Here is a 17,506-nt window from a genome sequence, read left to right on the forward strand (position 1 = left end):
AGAGGCAAGTGTTCCCTACACTTTGCCAATAAATCTGCTCCAAAGTAACACGACTTCTACTTCCAATTTCTGATTATGTTAAATAAAATACATGCTCATCATTCAAGCATACATATGGTTTATTTTCATGAATTCTAACCCTATATATTTTTTAGTCTTAGAAATCTAAATTGATGCTGTAGCTCCTCAAAGTCATTAAAGTGTCTAAAAGATGCTAATCTATATATTTAAAGGAGTTTTCCTTCAAAAACTTTGCCAAATCATCGGGTGATTTACGCTGTACATTCCCATAAACTTTCATTATGAATTATTATGTGGGTATCTTACCCTTGAAGATTCATATGAAGGACTTGGCTGACCGCTTGTTCCCCAGGATGTGGCACCTGTTCGCTCATCCATACCTAGCAATAAAAAGAAAAATACAAACCTGTAAGAAATGATAGCAAAAACAATGGTCTCTGATGCAACCTGAAAAAATATTCATCTGCTTCCATACACTCTAAGTAAATTCATCTGCTTTCATATACTTAAAGCAGTGTTTCTAAAAGCAAAACTTCAGATGAACAGCTTCCTTATTAATTCAGCTGGCTACAGAGGAACCTGTTCATTTGGACACCTGCAGCTGCTGAAAACAGGGACATAAAAAGCCAAGAAATTTGCCAATCTGCTGTCTGCCCAACCCAATCCATAAGAAATTAGCATGAGTAACAAAACAAGCACAACGATGTGAACATCATGGCTTTTTGAGCAGCCCGATTTATCTGCATCTCAAGCAAGCACTGAAATATTGCAGCACATACTGTGAAACACATACTTGTTATCTACTCTTTGCTCTTGTGTCTTGTTTAAGTATTGTAAAATGTGCAAAATTATTTCCCCTGCTTGGCCTTTATGTGACACGCAAGATATTTTAGCATAATGGGGAAAAAAGGCAAGACAGACTGGTTATATTTCAATGGCTTAAAAAACCCACAGAGAATCATGGTCTCTGCACTACTAAAACAGTAATATTTTTTTACACTCTGTAACGGTTCTTTTAGAATCAGTTCCCTTTATGCAAATCCAGGTTGCAGCTCACAAGAGAAAGGGGAAGGAAAAGATCTTTAAACACTGTATCTGAATAGATACCCTATGTATTATCCAATTTCTATCCAAATTTGATTGGTCAAATCACCTTTAAACCACATTCCCAAACAGCTAATTGGAAAAGCACCTGAGTTCCTATAGCAAATTCCTTCATATAAGATAAGGCTGCTACTATTCTAACAATTAGGTTCCTAATTATCTGCTTCACAAGACATTTTTTTTGTCACATGTGGAACATTTCCATTCTAAACTGCAGGCTTCAAAGCACTCTGGCCTACAAAATGCAACTCATTACTTCCCTGTCATATGGACTTTTCTTATAAAGAGTTTTGATATGAAGCATAAATTCTTTATGTTATATATGCTATAAACTGTTTATGAAGTTTTATAATGTCATAATTTATAAATAAGAACTAAGTGTCCCAATTTATAAATAAGAGTAGAGTGCAAGCTACTCCATACAATCATTTCTAAACCCTAACTTTATATTTCAACTATAAAATTTACATGCATATTTCTCATATGGCCATACTGCAAAATCAAATGTAAACTGATACAGTAAATAACTATCTATGGACTATTACTATTCTAATCATTATTTCCTTAAGAAATGTACTTTATGAAGCTATAAAATAATGTTTTGACAAAGACAGCCTGCAAAAAAGAACGTTAAACTGAAAGTACAGTAAATCACTCAAATAAAAACTGCAGACACTTTTTGTGTACTGCAGGAAAGATCCTCAAGGTTGAAGAATGCTCTTTGAACATGCAAAACCACCACTATCTTGAGCCAGCAGTTTGGGGAAGTTTACTGCATTTTGTAGCTGACAGTATTGTTGTTGTTTCATTGTAACTGGTCCAGGAGCTGAGTAAAGAGTCGTGGCTGGCACTGACAAAGGCAAAAGTAATCTTTTGGCACAATTGACTCTTTTCTGCCAGAAACAACAGTGCTAGTAATCCAGTCATTATCATAACAAGTCTTCCATTGCCTTCATTTCAAAAGAGACATATGTGGGGTGAGAAAAGAAAAATATCTTACTGCAAGACAAAGTCCTTGGGAAAGTTTAAGATACAGTAGGCTATACCAACCCATTTCAGGAAATATGTGACTAGATAATGGTTATGCATAGAGTGTTCAGATGCTAATCAGTAAAACATGCTACTCATTTGAAAATTTGAGTCAGTGGGACATAAGGACTTATGTTATGGTTCTGCTTAATCAGCACATGTACAGCTAAAAATTCAAGTATTTTAATTCTAGCATTTGAATTATGCAAATAAATTGTTTAAAGAAACTGCCCTAAACCAAAATGTAACTGCTTCAGATAGGGAAGAAAACTAATTTCTGACTAGTTCCCAGAATTCTTCTTTTCTAAAAAAGCCCAGTACAGTTTACTATTCTAGTTAACTTCCTTTTTCCTGCCAGGTGTCTTTTTCCTCCTTTTCATGCAGCATTTTTCATTCTTATAAGCCCCAAACAGGCTTACATGTAGACCTGTCTCTTACACAAAATTTTCACACAAGGAAGATGCTTTCACATTTTTAGATGCTCTGTGAAGGCTACAAGAAAAAAGGAATCATGTTTTGCACACAGAACACCAGCACTCTGACTTACTGCTGCTTGACATCTGGATTTGATTTGGAATGATACCTCTGCTGCCCTTGGTCTCCATCAACATGAGACACCAAACAATTGCTGCCCCAGGCAGCCAGCAACACTCAACCAGGAAATCAGATGTGTGTCTACCATGGTGCTCAAGGAACCTGTTCTGCTTTGTACACTAACGTGTTTTCCACGGGTGACAGATGAAAACCACCCAAATGCTGGATGAGACAAAGACCCCGACCATTTCTAGCAGGATGGGCACAAACAAACAAACAATGCGTACTTTAACACAGCCAAAAGTAACTCTACATGACTGAGCCAGGACCATCAGATTCACTTTTAAATGTAAAGCCCCTGAAGTGGGGAACACTTGGTAAGAAAGAACATGGGAGTCATCTGTGGTAATAAATTCAATAAAGTCCCAAAGCAAAAGTGTAATGAAAAGAGTTCTAGTGTTTTCCTGGAAAAGGCAAAAGAGAACAGAAGAACTAGGGGTATCATCACCTTCATATAACCTCTTCCACAAGGCAATGCAGTGACCAATTGCAGGATCCATTAATTCATCATGAATGTTAAAGAGCACATGAAAGCTGTGACAGTTAGCAGAGCACAGAAAAATGCACAGGGCAAGGCTGCAGTATCTCAGCCTCCGTAGGTAAAGCAAAAAAGGTGGAAGCTGAACTTGTGTTGTTATGAAGGTCCAATAACACAGACACACGCATTCAGGCAGACAGGAGTAAAACAAGGGTCTACCCCCACTTCCTTTTTTTAGTAGGCATTGAGGACGGAAAGTAATTGAAATGACTCATGATTTCATAGTTCTCAATCACAACTGACTACTTCTATAGCACATATGCTGCAGCTTAATTAAGGAGTAACTCTAAGTGTGGTGTTTGTTCGAGCAGGTTCAGCTGGCAGTCGGGCTGGGCTGGCTCACAGGGCACCTCCACAGCACTGCCTGTGTGTCCCAGCAAGGACACTCCTGACCTTGGCCAGCCGAGCCCGTGGGGCACAGCCCAAAGCCCGGAGCTCGGCCAGCCCGCAGGAAAGGAGTGTCCTCACTCACCTCGGGGAGACCCAGCCAAGCCATGAGGATGCTTTCTGGCTTTATGCGTTGGATTCTAAACAGGCTTTGCTTAACATCACTTTTATGATGCTGCTGTGAGCATTTCAAGCTATTCTAGAAGAAAACCTGAAGAAACCTGTTGCCTCATTATTTCAACATACGTGTTCATTCTGAAGAAACAGATCCAAACATTCATCTAATAAAAAAAATTGGATCTTACAATCAAACTGAAATGAAGGTTGTTCGTGCTGGCATAAGACAAAGGAGACTATATTTAAAACTTATTTCAAGACACACAGGCTCTAATGTTCGTGTAAACACTATAATATACTTTATAGGGTTACCATCTGCTATGATGTTGATAAAATAAATGATTTGACAAAAAAAAAATCACATTGTAGATTGTTATACTAGGTACTCAAGGTATGAGTTTCTATCTTTTATAGCTTCTTTATCCAATTTTGTTTCACAGTAATGATATTCCTTCAGATAAGATTCAACATCTGAAATCAATTGCAAAAAAACCTACAGCACAAACCATAACAGCACTGATTGTGTTTTGCATGTCAGACTCACAAACATATCAATCTACCTTTAAGCCCTATATTGCAAAAGTCTATTTTGAAGTATGATTCCAATTATTACCCAAAATTATATTTGAGGTCTAGACTTTCTCATAAGGGGATGAAAATAGAAATATTTGATGGAGAAATACTATACTCAAATATTTTAACTTTCAATAGGTTAAGACTAGTTCTTAGCCTCTTCTTGTTGTTTTCAATTAATTTTCTCTCTTTATACTAGATGTAATATTTTCAATAATATAATAAAACCATTTATTTTCTAACAAAGAACTCAAAATTCACAAATCAGACAAATAAATAAATAAAGACAAGTTCCACATGTTTATTACACAGGGAGTGGGAGAAAACACGGTCAACAAGAGAACCAGAATGACACTCAAAACCAAAAGCAGCTTTGACAATAGATACAACATGGTAGGCTTAAAATATCCAAAACTGAGAACATTAATCAAATAGAGAAGAGAAATGAAAGGCAGGCAACCTATCAATAGTCTAACCACATAAGTGCCATTGGGATTAAATTCAGATGCAACATTGTAATTAGGTAAAAGACAAACCACTTTCATTTCAAACTACATAAATAAAGAACTTTGTCTCCATCCACGTTCCACAATAAAGGAAAAGAAAGGGAAAGTGCAAGCATGGAGAGGAAAGAAAAAATTCAAATCTCAATGCAGCCTGTTTCTTGAAGAATGTACTAATTGTCTTCCAGCATACAGATACCAAGTTCCCCCTGATCCCTTCAGGTCAAAAAGCAAAGTTCCTCCCCAGTAAGAGAGTTGTTCATTAGAGGCACCATGGGAGTAGCAGAGTATCCTTTTTTGTACCTTTGCTCCAGAGAAAACCCATGGAAGAGCTACGGATATGTCATGGAAACACCATCTTGAGTCCGTCATCTGGTACCACCTCTGGACTTTACAATTACTTCAGGAAACTTCCCAAGATAATTTTATTAGATTGCACAATGCTGCTCACTCTCCTCCCCGTATTGAGCCGTGGTGTCACAGATTGAACCCTTAACCCACTGGGCAGTGTAAAAGTGAGATTTTTCCTGGGTTTACCTATTAGTTTTCATATCTTTCCCCGCCTGCCCAGTAGGTTCATAACCATGGGAGTTGACATCTTAACTACCCGTCTCTCATGGCAGGGATTTAAAAGTGCAAGGAAGCCCTGCAGGGACTGAAGACACCCTGAGGGGACATTGGTTACCTCAATTAGTACCCATAAAACACTGGCTTCCATTTGAATATTAATCTTTAGAAAGATCAGTTGGTAAGATCTGTTTGAAATATCAATTGTAATTATTAATAGTGGTAAATAAATTAATTTTCATTTTTGAAACAGTTTATCCTGAAGATTCCCAGAGCATGATTATCTGACATAGCAAAGAATAAATATCCACTATGCCAGTCATTGTGGAAATTATTTGAATAATAGTCAGAAGATATGCTATACAAAGTTAATTTCTATCTACAGAACAGGTAATCACAATTAAAACTTCAGAAGAATGAAATTATTCAAGTTGGAGGAAGGTACAGCAAGTACCCAATTTACCTGGACAAAAACCAAAACTTAGACCAATATTGGCATTGGCAGGTATTAAAAATTGGTTGTAACTTAATATATCAGCAAATTGAATTCTCCCTGTATGCAAAGCTGTTTAAAACCTGTACTTGCATACAGAAAATTATTTGCAAGAACAGTATTTTCTCCAAAAGAATAAAACTTCAGGGTGTATGCTCAAATAACTTTTTCTAAAGCATCAAAAGACATTGTATGAATTCAGAAGAAAATGGGAAAAAAAAACCTTGTTGGTTCAGGAAAACTGAAGAAAAGCTTGAATTTGTTTTAAAACTGTCTATTAGCATCAAAGGTCGGTACTGGCAATACAGTTCCTGTATAACTATCAAGTATGTTTTAGATTTGTTTCAACTCATTAGCTAAATATAATTTGCTATTTTAAAAAAAGGCAACTACTACTTTTAACTTGATTTCGCAAATAATCCTATTCATTTCTCGCAATAAGACCTATGCATTCCCTAAGAACAACATTGGGTTATTAATTCCTGTAAGAGCAGTGCCCTTACAGAAATATCAGAAATTACCTGCTTCTCTTTCCTTGTATTCCCTGCTTCCCAGACTCTAAATCATGTCACCAAACACACCAAGTGACCTGGCATGGCCTGGATGCTTTAATACAATACAAGCCACTCAAAATAAAATTGGAACTGGCATTTCCCACACAAACTGTGCTAAACCAGAAAACTGCACATTGCTACACGCACCTTGCCAGAAAGTGTCCATCAGGTACTGTTCAAAGAGGAGAGTATATTTATAATACTGTGTGTAACAAGCATTTGTTAGTTGTGTATAGTTATTCAGACAGTTTAAGCATAAGTTAATGACAAAAGCTATTTAAAAAAGCATTTAAACTATTAATAAAAGGAATTTTCTTATAAATCCACTGTGTTGCTCAGAGCACTACCCAGTCAAGCTATTCTTCACATACACACACCCCCCCCAAAATCCCCTAAATTAATACAAGTTTTAATATTACTCTTTGATCCAATTTAAGGTTAAAATTTAGGGAAATAATTAAATGCTAATATTCATAAATTATCCTGTATAAAAATAATATTTACATGTGTGCCCACAGAGTATATTTTGAAGCCTCCCTGGTTACAAATGTGAATAAAGCACACCAGCTGAGAGATGAAGCCTTTAGCGGGGGCACAACCCAGAGCTTTTATTCACACGCAAACACACACAGTTAAACTGCTATTAAATTGCATCATGCTGCTTATTCTCCTCTCTGTGCTGAGCCATGAAGTATCAGGCTGAACAGCTCTAACATACAAGTCTCAGCCCTACAGTACCAGCTATCATAATAATCCTTTCTACTGGCAAATGTTCCTGTGGTTACTTCAGTTATGACTCAACTGCTTTATATAACCACACACTTTCAAATACATATATACACATATATATTTATATATACACACACCAAATCAAGGCCAGTGTCACAAGATTGCAAACACCAGGCCAAAAATATTCTAATACAGCCTCACTGGCAACAGCTACTGTTACCAACAGTATTACAACACAATTGTACAGAAAACTGCCAATCCAGGCACCAGAACAAAATTAATGTGAGTTACACAGTGTGTAACTGAGGTTCTAACTCTCAAGAGCAAAGAAAACATGGCAAGTGTGACAGCTTTCCTAAGAACATGTCTAAAACTGTTAAGAAAAAGTATTTTTAACCATTTACGGTATCACAAGGTGTCCAGCAAATTTTGACCCTCTTGAAAACAAATTCCAAGATCAGCCTGAGGTCAGTATCCTTTCACGGTGTTGATGATTGCTGTGTATCTCTATACACATACAATTAAGATGACCCAATTGCAACAAATTAAAATTACTTTATTGACATTTAGAAGGTCTTTAATACCTTAACACTAAATCTTTCAAGGGAAAAGAGACCCTCTGACATATCAAGCAAATTGGGGAAAAAAAAACCAACTGAAAAAGTTTTTGAGAAACAGCATTTATTTTGACTTTGCAAGTTCACGAAGGTGAACCAGTGGAGAAATCAAGCATCAGACAAAAACCTTGGAATTTAGTGAGGTAGAATTTTGAGTCTTAAGTATAAAGGCAAATATACTATACAGTACAGCCAAGAGAATGCCAGTGTGACTCCATGTTTACAATAATGTGACTGGAAAAAAAGACACTTACAGATAGACTGTTGAGATCACAGAAACCTGAGTCTGAACTTGAGAAGATCTAGATCAAGCCACTTCTTAGAAGCATGTGGAAGAAAATCTAGACTTTGCCAAGGTACACAGTACCACTGTATCTGATTTTTGGCAATCCTACAATACTGAAATCAAAAGTCTATTACCAGTAGCATGGCATCTCAGCCTCTCACATTAAAACAATGCACTAACCTCTTACATTTTTCATAAAACAAAGCATGTAGAGTACAAAGAAGTCTGATAGGTTTTTAAGTTTGCCTATAGACAGGCACCTCAATGAGGTGATTTCTTACACTTTCTTGTTCTAAAGAGCACATCTAAATCAGCTGCAGGAATTAACTCTCATTACTAAGCAAAACAGAAATTACACATCAGGGTTGTGTGAACTTAAGTTTGTCACAAGAGAATTCTGGTTCTTTCAATACAGCTGGGGGAAAGTGTCAATTGTATAAAACTTTCAGCATTAAACATCCTCTTCTAACTCTGAAAACAAAGTTTATCTGCTCAGTATTTAAACAGAGAAGAATGCTTAATGGATAAATGTAAGCACTGCACATCTGCTCACCTAAACCAGAGCCGTGGCAGGATAGCTCTAAGTTAGATACAACAGAATAAATATAGCCAATATTGACTTATTAGAATCTGGCTCATTTGTTTCTCTCCTCTTTTGCCAAAAATCAAGAAGAAATCCTCCATACTTTATCTTCAATCAAGAAAGAAGCTTTTGTGAGATTAGGGCTCCACTATTTGCCCTGCAGCACAATGAAGTGCCTTCTAGTTTGTCCAAGGGAAAGGCAGCACCTTCTTCCCTCAGTAAAACAGCTGCCTAGGACAAAATGTGTTTTCTTCTATTATTTTAGGCATGGAGGAAAAACAAAAGGCTTAAAGTAAACTATTAAAAAATTTGTAGAAGCATTTCTACTTGCATTTGTAGGACTGCTAATTTGAGCTGATGGAAGTTAGCATCAGCCTGCAGTGTCAAGGACTACTTTTTCCAGTATGCATTTTTTACCAACAAGTGCTTCCCCCTCCATAAGCGAGTTGGAATGTAGTTAAGCTGTTGCCAGATGTTCTCCTTCTGCAGAGGTCCAAAACCAACAGTTCTCAATAATTCCATTACTTCCAAAAGTCAAAGCCAGAATCCAGTCTGAACAAATGGAGATCTGGCACAGCCTGTGCTGCTAGCTGGGCCCTGAGACACCTTTAAAAAACTCAAAAAAAAACCCACCCCAAGAAACCTTTATTTTCTCAACACTGAGACATTTCTTCCAACAGCTTATTAGACAGAGATTTTACTGGTATTATTAAATCTCATTCTCAAATTAAGAAAAAAATATGTTCTCTGACAAAGGAGAGAAATCTGTTTTTAAATGTGCCAGGTATCATTACATCTGCTCAAATATTTGCTGAATCAAGCTCCTTGCTGCCTGGGCTGTTAGCTGCCTCCTGAAGCAGGCAGGCTTTGTGTTGACAGCTCCTTTAGTGTGAGTGGCAGTAAATGATGGTGTGCCCACAATGCTGGAAAGCTGATATGATACACTTCAGTCTCCTACATCAACAAACGAGGTGGAAGGATGACTGGGGCCTGATGTTAATGGGCCTTGTGCTAATACACAGCAGCACTGCAGCAACTGAGATGTCTGAGGGAGCCCAGTTCACCTTCCATCCCCAAAAACATCTGTTGTTCTTCTTCCCACTCTTTCTCTTTGTTTAAAAGAAAGGCTGTTCTTCCCCTTGAACTAATACATGCCACCAGAGCTTATGGCAGGACTAAGTTGTATGACATCTGTATTCACTGGTTTCTCCCTTCATCACCAAAAGCTATCAGCTGGTTACTGATTTCTGCTGCCCTTCAGGACAACTCACATTTTAACATTCCTCTGGGAGTATATCCATATTATTAGAGCTTTATGTCTGGAAAGACTATCCTCAAACAACAAAATCACACTGTTAGAGGATCAGCAGCACAGAAGTAACAGCTTCTAGAGTAGCCAATGACGTGTTCAGCATTGTGGTCTTTAAATGCTAAAGAGTAATTTAAATAGTTTAACATTGCTACTTTAGCAGAAACATGCAACTATTATGGAAATAATTTAAAGTAGTATCCTACTAACTAAAAAAAATAAAATTATTTTTCTATTCTAAAAAATAACTACTAAATCTGACAGAGTCTGGCTCTGATGGAAGTGAATCCAGAAATATCTGCATCTGCAGTGAAGATGTTGAGATTTCTCCAACTTTACTTCTTAACCAAAGACATTTTTTCCTATTTGAAGACTTCACTGATCTTCCTTTTATTTCTTCTGCTAGCTTTTCATTTAATACTCCATAGTCTGGTTCAACTGCATTTCTCTTTGGCTTAAATCCTAAATATCACACTTTTTATAGAAATCTGGGTTTTCAATGCTTTTCTGGTAACAAGTGTTACATGAGTTAAAACACTCTTAATAAAATGCACTTAGAAACCATGCACACTTCAGAAGCAGAACTTTGACAAAAAAGTTAGAACTGGAATTTAGTCAAGTAACCCCATTTTAAATTGCCTTCATACTCTAACAGCCAGAACAGACATACCTGTTGCTGTTAAAGTGCACTCATGCCTTTGTTTTTTTTTTAATGAGGACAAGTTGCACTTTGAATACAAAATAAATTTGCTGTCGCTGTTTCTCCAACTATGCTGTTACAGCAGTTCTGTAGGTTACAGCTAGAAAATGCTGAAAGTCAATAAAATATGGTAGACAGTCTTTTTGTGGACAAAAGCACCCTTACCTAGTAATTATCCTCTTTACAATAATAATACAGTATTAAAGACTTTAAAACATTTACCTAAGTAGTCAGAAAGCAAGTGGCAATCAATAATTAATTATTTTTCTTTAATTCCTCCTCCCAGTATGTTTCAAAAGCACTAAATAGTCTCCTAATGTCATTCCTATGAAAATGACACCTTCATTTTAGAAACCAGTTTCTAGAGATATTTAACAGAACACTGGAGTGAATGATTTTACATTAAAAATAGGACAAATACTCTTAATTTTAATATTACAGGTGGGCAAGAATAAGAAGTGGAAGGATTCCAAAGCTCTTCAAGACTGCAGCACTGCTGGTCCCCACCAGCACAGCATCCAACAGACCCGTGCCATCAGTCAGCCTGCAAGCACAGCCCCACAAGAGCTGCTCTGCAGAGTGAGCCTTCACACAGGCAAGCAGCACTTCCCAACTCCAGCAAGGGATTCTGATGCAGGAACCAGTGCCAAACTACAGCTTATGAGTCAAGGTTTATGTATGCAAACACAGCCTATCTTCCCAACAGCTAAGGGCTGGCTGCCACCCAAAGGAGGCCATCCTGCTTCCCTTAACGCTTCACTGTCCCCACTGCCCACAGCCTGGCTCACATCTTCCCTCACACTAGCACCAGGCTTGTAGGGACCTGCAGTAAACCTGTTCAGAAAGAAACGAGTAGAAAACAGACCCATAAGAATAACAAAACCCTCACTGGTTTCTGGCCAGACTTGCTCACAGAAGTATTTCATTACCGAGCCAGGACAGCACCAGTGCTGGCAGAGAGGAAAGGGAGAGCACAAGAACCAGAGAAAGCCAAAGTCAGGGTTGTGTGAAGGGCCAGAGAAGCCAGCCCATCACTTCTGAAGCGTTTACTACCTCTGAGACTGCCTGCATTTAAAAGGAATAAAAAAACACCTAGTGTTTTTTTTCAGGGGAAAAAATAATAAAGAAAAAAAAACCAGCCATCACTATGTGGTGATGCATAAAATCCTGCAGTCTACTTTGGGACTACTGGCTTTATTGAACCATTGGTAGGTACTATGCCAGTATGTGAGAAAAATAACTGAATAAATGCATTTTTCAATTACATTAAACACCAATAATCTCATTTAAAAAATCTTTAAAATATTGAATCTGCTGCATGTTAGGGTAGAAACAGGTTACCAGGAAGTTCAACACTGCCAGAAAACTCCCACACATACTTTATTGTTCACTTACTAGAACTTTAGCCAAAAGAGTAAACTACTTCAAAGTAAATGGCAACAAAACTCAAGAATTTTCCTTCCCTCTGTTTCTTCTGTAATTAAAAAGAAAAAAAATAATTTGATTTAAAGTTTTCAAAGTACATTTTGAAATTTAGCAAAATGAGCCTTGGGTTCCATGTGCCAAATAAGTTGCTTCTACAAATTATGATATCCCATTTTCTCTTACACATTTTAGAATCTTAAGCATTGCCAAAACAAGTCGATTTAACCATATTGCCTCTTTGGGTGGCAACTTTGTTTGTCTTAAATCCTGTATTCAGTTCTCTATATAGATGCTTTTATCTCTAACAACAGCTTTCAGACTTTGCTTAATTTTGTACTTGTTCATATTGCAACACTCGAATACAATGAAATTTGTATAAGAGCCCAGATTTGCTCAACCATTAAAAATAAAAATGTTACCATTTATAAGGGTTATCAAATAATTTTAACACAAGACAGACTCTTCCCATTCTGTCAAATATATAAAACCAAAAATTAGAACAGAATTTCTGCCTTTTTGAAAAAGACAACTGTGTCTTGGTATTATTTGGGAAAGAATTTCTTATATTCCAGTCACAAAGAATATTATCACTCTTCAACATAATGTAATTTTATATTTTGCAGACCACATTTTGTGAAAGGGTAATAAGGCATCAAATACCTTCACATCCCAGTTTATAAGGGAAGGATTACTGAAGAAGGGTCAGAAGAAAAATATCAGCCCTCCCTCCCAGATGCACGGGAGCATTCTGAACATCTGAAGATTCACACATGAAATAGGGCAACTCAGAATAAACATCACATACAGCTCCACAACATATGTTCACATGAACTAAAAATGCAAAACTTCTTCCTTTAGACAAGGCTGGCCCATATACTTTTAAGAAAATTAAGAAATTCTTGTAACCTGAAGTGAATTCATACCTTAATACTCTTCACCTGAACTCAAACAAAGGTGATGTGCTCACATAACTGCAAGGCTAAACAAGATGACATTGGTGTCCTTTTGTGCCCATTCCACAGACACTCACGGGATTTCCCTGGCAGACAAACCAACACAAGCTCTTGATCGATTTCCACAAGTGATATGAAAGCCCAGTGAATTAAACAAACCCATTATAAGGCACCTGGCAAGAATCATGTGAATCAAATGTAAAAATTCAAGTACAAGAGCTCCAGTAACAATTTTGTTCTACTCCATTTACATAACAAGTAAAGCTTCTATTTAAAAGGTCACAAAAGGAAATAAACATGTGCATCACTCAGGTGTATATCTGCAATTTGGCCTTTAAAAAAACTCTGTGTTTATTACCAACTACATCATCAAATTATAAAAAAATTCAGGAATAAAATATTTGTTTGGATTTTATTTCTTGTCTTTTTAAAGAAAAAACAAATAAAGGAAGCCACTTCCTTCTACACTTTAAAGTTTACTGTTGAATTTTGAAACATCAGAGCAGAACTTGCCCTGAGTAAGATATCTATACTTAACAAATTATCAAGAAACAAGAACATTGTATATACTTTCACCCCTAAGATCTCTTTAGTTTTTATTCTCCTTAAGGACTCAGAGCAATCATTATTTTAATGTTGAGTGTATTATGGGACAAACGAGAAAAAAACTAAAAAAAAAAATCATATGAAATATTACACTAAAAAGAGGACAAATAACAAAGAAGAGCACAGAAAAACAATCAATACCTGCTTTTATTAAAAAAGGTTGAAAGAGAAGGTTCAAGAACTTCACACATGGTGGAACTTCTTAAGACCTGTGAAGCCTTTAAGTCATCCGAGGACTAATCAGGTTTTCAAGAAGTCTTAAAATTTAATACACCCTATTCCTACAAAATTTCGATTGAATATGGATTCTTAATTCTTTCATTGTAAAATCAGACTCTAGGAGTTTATAAGAGAGTGCAAAAATACAGATGAAGCTAAGCCACTTCATCATATTTTCCATTAAGTATGAAATGAAGTACAATCCAAATCAAAATTCTATACTTGCTGTACTTGATTTAATCCAGAGTAATGCCATCTATAAAGCTACTTCACAGAGAAGTAATAGAAGACTCTGCTGTGGTGCCTATATTGATCTAGTGTTGTACTGAACAATTTTTCCATTGAGAGTCAATTACATCTCCTCCACACCCACATCTCTCATTCTAACACAAAGTTTACAACTTTTTTTTTACATCATAAGAAATTTTCTGCTAAAGAAAATATAAAGAAAATACAGAAATTATAAAAAGAAACATCTGTATTTTAAAAAGATCTATCAGTCTTAATATTAGGCCTAAAAAAAAATACTGACTAGAATTACAACAGTGTCATTATTATTATGTGTATGCCATCTTTCACACAACAAAATCCACTCAAAGCCATTTTTAAAAGAGATCCAAAATTAGAACTATGTACCTGCAGCAATCTTAAGGCTGTTAAGCTTCCAGACCACAGCCAGTTCATAGCAGGGCTGATTAGCTCAATCACAGCATGTTGCTAACAGCAGCTGAGAGCCCCAAACTGAATCTAAATCACATCAAACAACTAAAAACACAGGCAAAAGTACTTTATCCTCAAAGCCTCATGTATACTAACACAAAAAAATGGATAACCTACAGAAGCTCACGAGTTAACTAAAACCTAATGATACATGTTTCCACAAATACCATATAATATTTCAACCAAAAAAAATATAGAAAGTCCCCAGATCGACTTCATGAACTCTGCTAAATGATGGAAAACTGTCTGAAGTTAGTGATTGCAAAGATGGTTACAGCACCAAAATGCTATTGGGGGTGGGAGACAACATGCTATTGAGGAGAGAGAAGGGGAAATAAGAGCTAACTGCTCTAGTGAGCTTTTTTCCAGCTTTGCCTTTGTCCCTTGATGTTGTCAGCCTCACTGGAAAGGAAAAATCTCTCTGTAGGTTTTCTTTTGTTTTCTTTTCAAAGCAACTGAAGTAATTCAAAGCCACCAACAGCTTGAGTAAGAATGAACCACCTGTAGAGGTCAGCATTCTAAAAGTGTATCAGTAAAAATGTAACAAATTGTCAAAATCTCTGTTTAGGAGAAACTTGATACTATGTGTGTTGAATAATGATAATCCAATGCATCTACACGCATGCATGTATCCTCTGTCCTTTACACAAATGGCATGGAAATAGTTTTACTCTGGTTAGTACAATGTGGAAGAAGATGAAAACAAAATTCCTGAACTGGTTCATCACAGGAGTAACACTTGAATAAAATCCGTTTCCTAAGGCAGAATAGAACCACCACTTTGATTAAATATTTCATGAATTTAATATCAAGAATTTCTATAGAGAATTAAATAGAAAAAATAATATATAAATGACACAGGCAACTTTTAAATTTCCACAGTATATCAAAAGGCAAAATTCCTTCCTAGAGCAAAGAGTTTTGCTCAGCTCATATCATAAAATGAATACGGTATAGTGAAGAGTCTTTTTGGAAGACTGAGAAATACGTGCTCAAACAGTTCAAAAATTTAAAATACTGCATAACAACTCAAATAGATTTTACTAGATCATGAAAATCCATTAGATATAAAAGAATACCTGTTTTATTATTATGCTAGAGGGTGAAAAGGATCCTAAGAATTCTAATAATTTTATTTTTTTTCTCTGAGTGTGTGGCAAGATACCAGGTTTAATCTAAATTTCCTGTTGATTTCAGCAGGAAAGCAGCATAAAGACACCTGCTAAAGAAAATCTGATTGGTTTATTTTGGTTACATGTAATTCTTCTGTGTTGTCTCAGGCATTTCAGGTGAAGTTGCTCCTTGCATGAAGAGACAAGCAACTTGACTTTGAGTTATAAATCTAAAAAAGGAAAGGCTCACCAAAAAAAAGTAATTAGTCTTTTTTACAGGAAAAAAGTTTAAGTGTGTATATATAGTGAGCCTCCAGCAATAAACCCAAAGCAATTCAAAGGAGTTTTCAAAAAACATCAACATTATGAAGGAGGAGAAGGTTCTCCTGCTTGAAACAGGTCACTATGAGCAGAGGATTTAAACAAAATTGTGTGTCACTGTGGAGCACTAATTTACTGATTTTTAAATACTTTACCCTCATTCTTTTATGTTTGCTTACCCTTTTATTTGGTCTTTAGAACATGCTACAGATGATTATTTATTTTCTGACTGCCAATCCTTCCCTTTGGGAAGGATTTTTTGTCCAAGGTTCTCCAAGTTTCCATCCTCCTCAATACACTCCCAGTTGCAGTATTTGGCTGTGAATTGTACAAACAATCCATCTCCAGACAATCACTGACGAGGCAGAGCCTGGCAGCAATGGTCAATAGCTGGATCTGACAAGGCCTCCTGGTTTAGGAGCCTCCTTCTGACAAGTCATAATCTTGGCTGTTCCCAACTTTTTGCATTAAAAACAAAGAATCCATCTACTAATCCAGAACACTCATGTTATCCAAGTATGCAGACAAATCAAGCACAAAGGTCTTTGAATACACAACCTTGGAGAAATCCTAACAGCAGAACTCCCTGCATCAAGGAGATCTGCACTCTTCAGTCTATTTAAGAAGCCTGAGCGTGAAGGAATTTTTTGAGTGCATAACCAGAATATTAAATACCTCACACTGTCCAGATTCACACTGAGCCTATCAAATAACAGAGTAACTACTTCAGAGCAAAACTTTTTTACTGACTACACACCATCAATAGTACCAACAACAGCAGCATCCACACATTTCCATGCCTAGTTACACACTAGTCTAAATGATTTATCACAACTTGGAGAAAACACTGCCATGGCTAGCAAACAGGATCTTCCACCATTACTGCCAGAGCCACAGGATGCAGTGACAGACACGGACCCCTTACAGCTTCACCTAATTTTAGGAAGCACTCAAGTACTCAGCCATTTCTGAAAGTCTTAAGTGGAATAGCATTTATTAAAAAACTCACTTGAAATCCTGTCTTATAAAGGATGTCCTCTCTAAGTCTGCAAAGAAAAAATACTTGCAGTCACTGTGCTAGAAACATTGCAAACCTCAAACAGAAGGTGCAACTTCCTCGTCAGTAGATTTCCATTCCATACCCACATCTGTAATATGTGGTAGCAAAAGCAGAGAAGAAAAAACAGTGAAATGGTTCCACTGCCAAGAAAACAAATAGATGTATATATACACATATATATACACACACATACATACACACACAAACTAAAAATATATATTTAGAGAATTTCCTTTAGGCATTCCAGATCAAGACTCCAGGTTAAAACCAAAAGGTAACAAAATCAAAAGAAAAAAAAAATCTTTGACATTTACACGTCATCTTTAAAATGCAGAGGAAGGTATTTTTTCTACAGCTATTACACAGCAAAAAATCACAAAAATATG

The 17,506-nt window shown here is 36.4% G+C and overlaps 1 protein-coding gene across 7 annotated transcripts in view; it reads right to left on the reverse strand.

Moving 5' to 3' along the window:
* TCF12 (transcription factor 12) overlaps positions 1-17,506 on the reverse strand; it is a 160,442-nt gene that overhangs the window by 118,119 nt on the left and 24,817 nt on the right. For all 7 annotated transcript variants that reach the window (XM_053988718.1, XM_053988727.1, XM_053988717.1 and 4 more), the window contains one exon: positions 328-401. In XM_053988718.1, coding sequence (XP_053844693.1) covers positions 328-401 — 74 coding nt within the window. The remainder of the gene's footprint in view (positions 1-327; positions 402-17,506) is intronic.

This window comes from Vidua macroura, chromosome 12 (assembly GCF_024509145.1).
Source record: "Vidua macroura isolate BioBank_ID:100142 chromosome 12, ASM2450914v1, whole genome shotgun sequence".
Taxonomy (NCBI): Eukaryota; Metazoa; Chordata; class Aves; order Passeriformes; family Viduidae; genus Vidua; species Vidua macroura.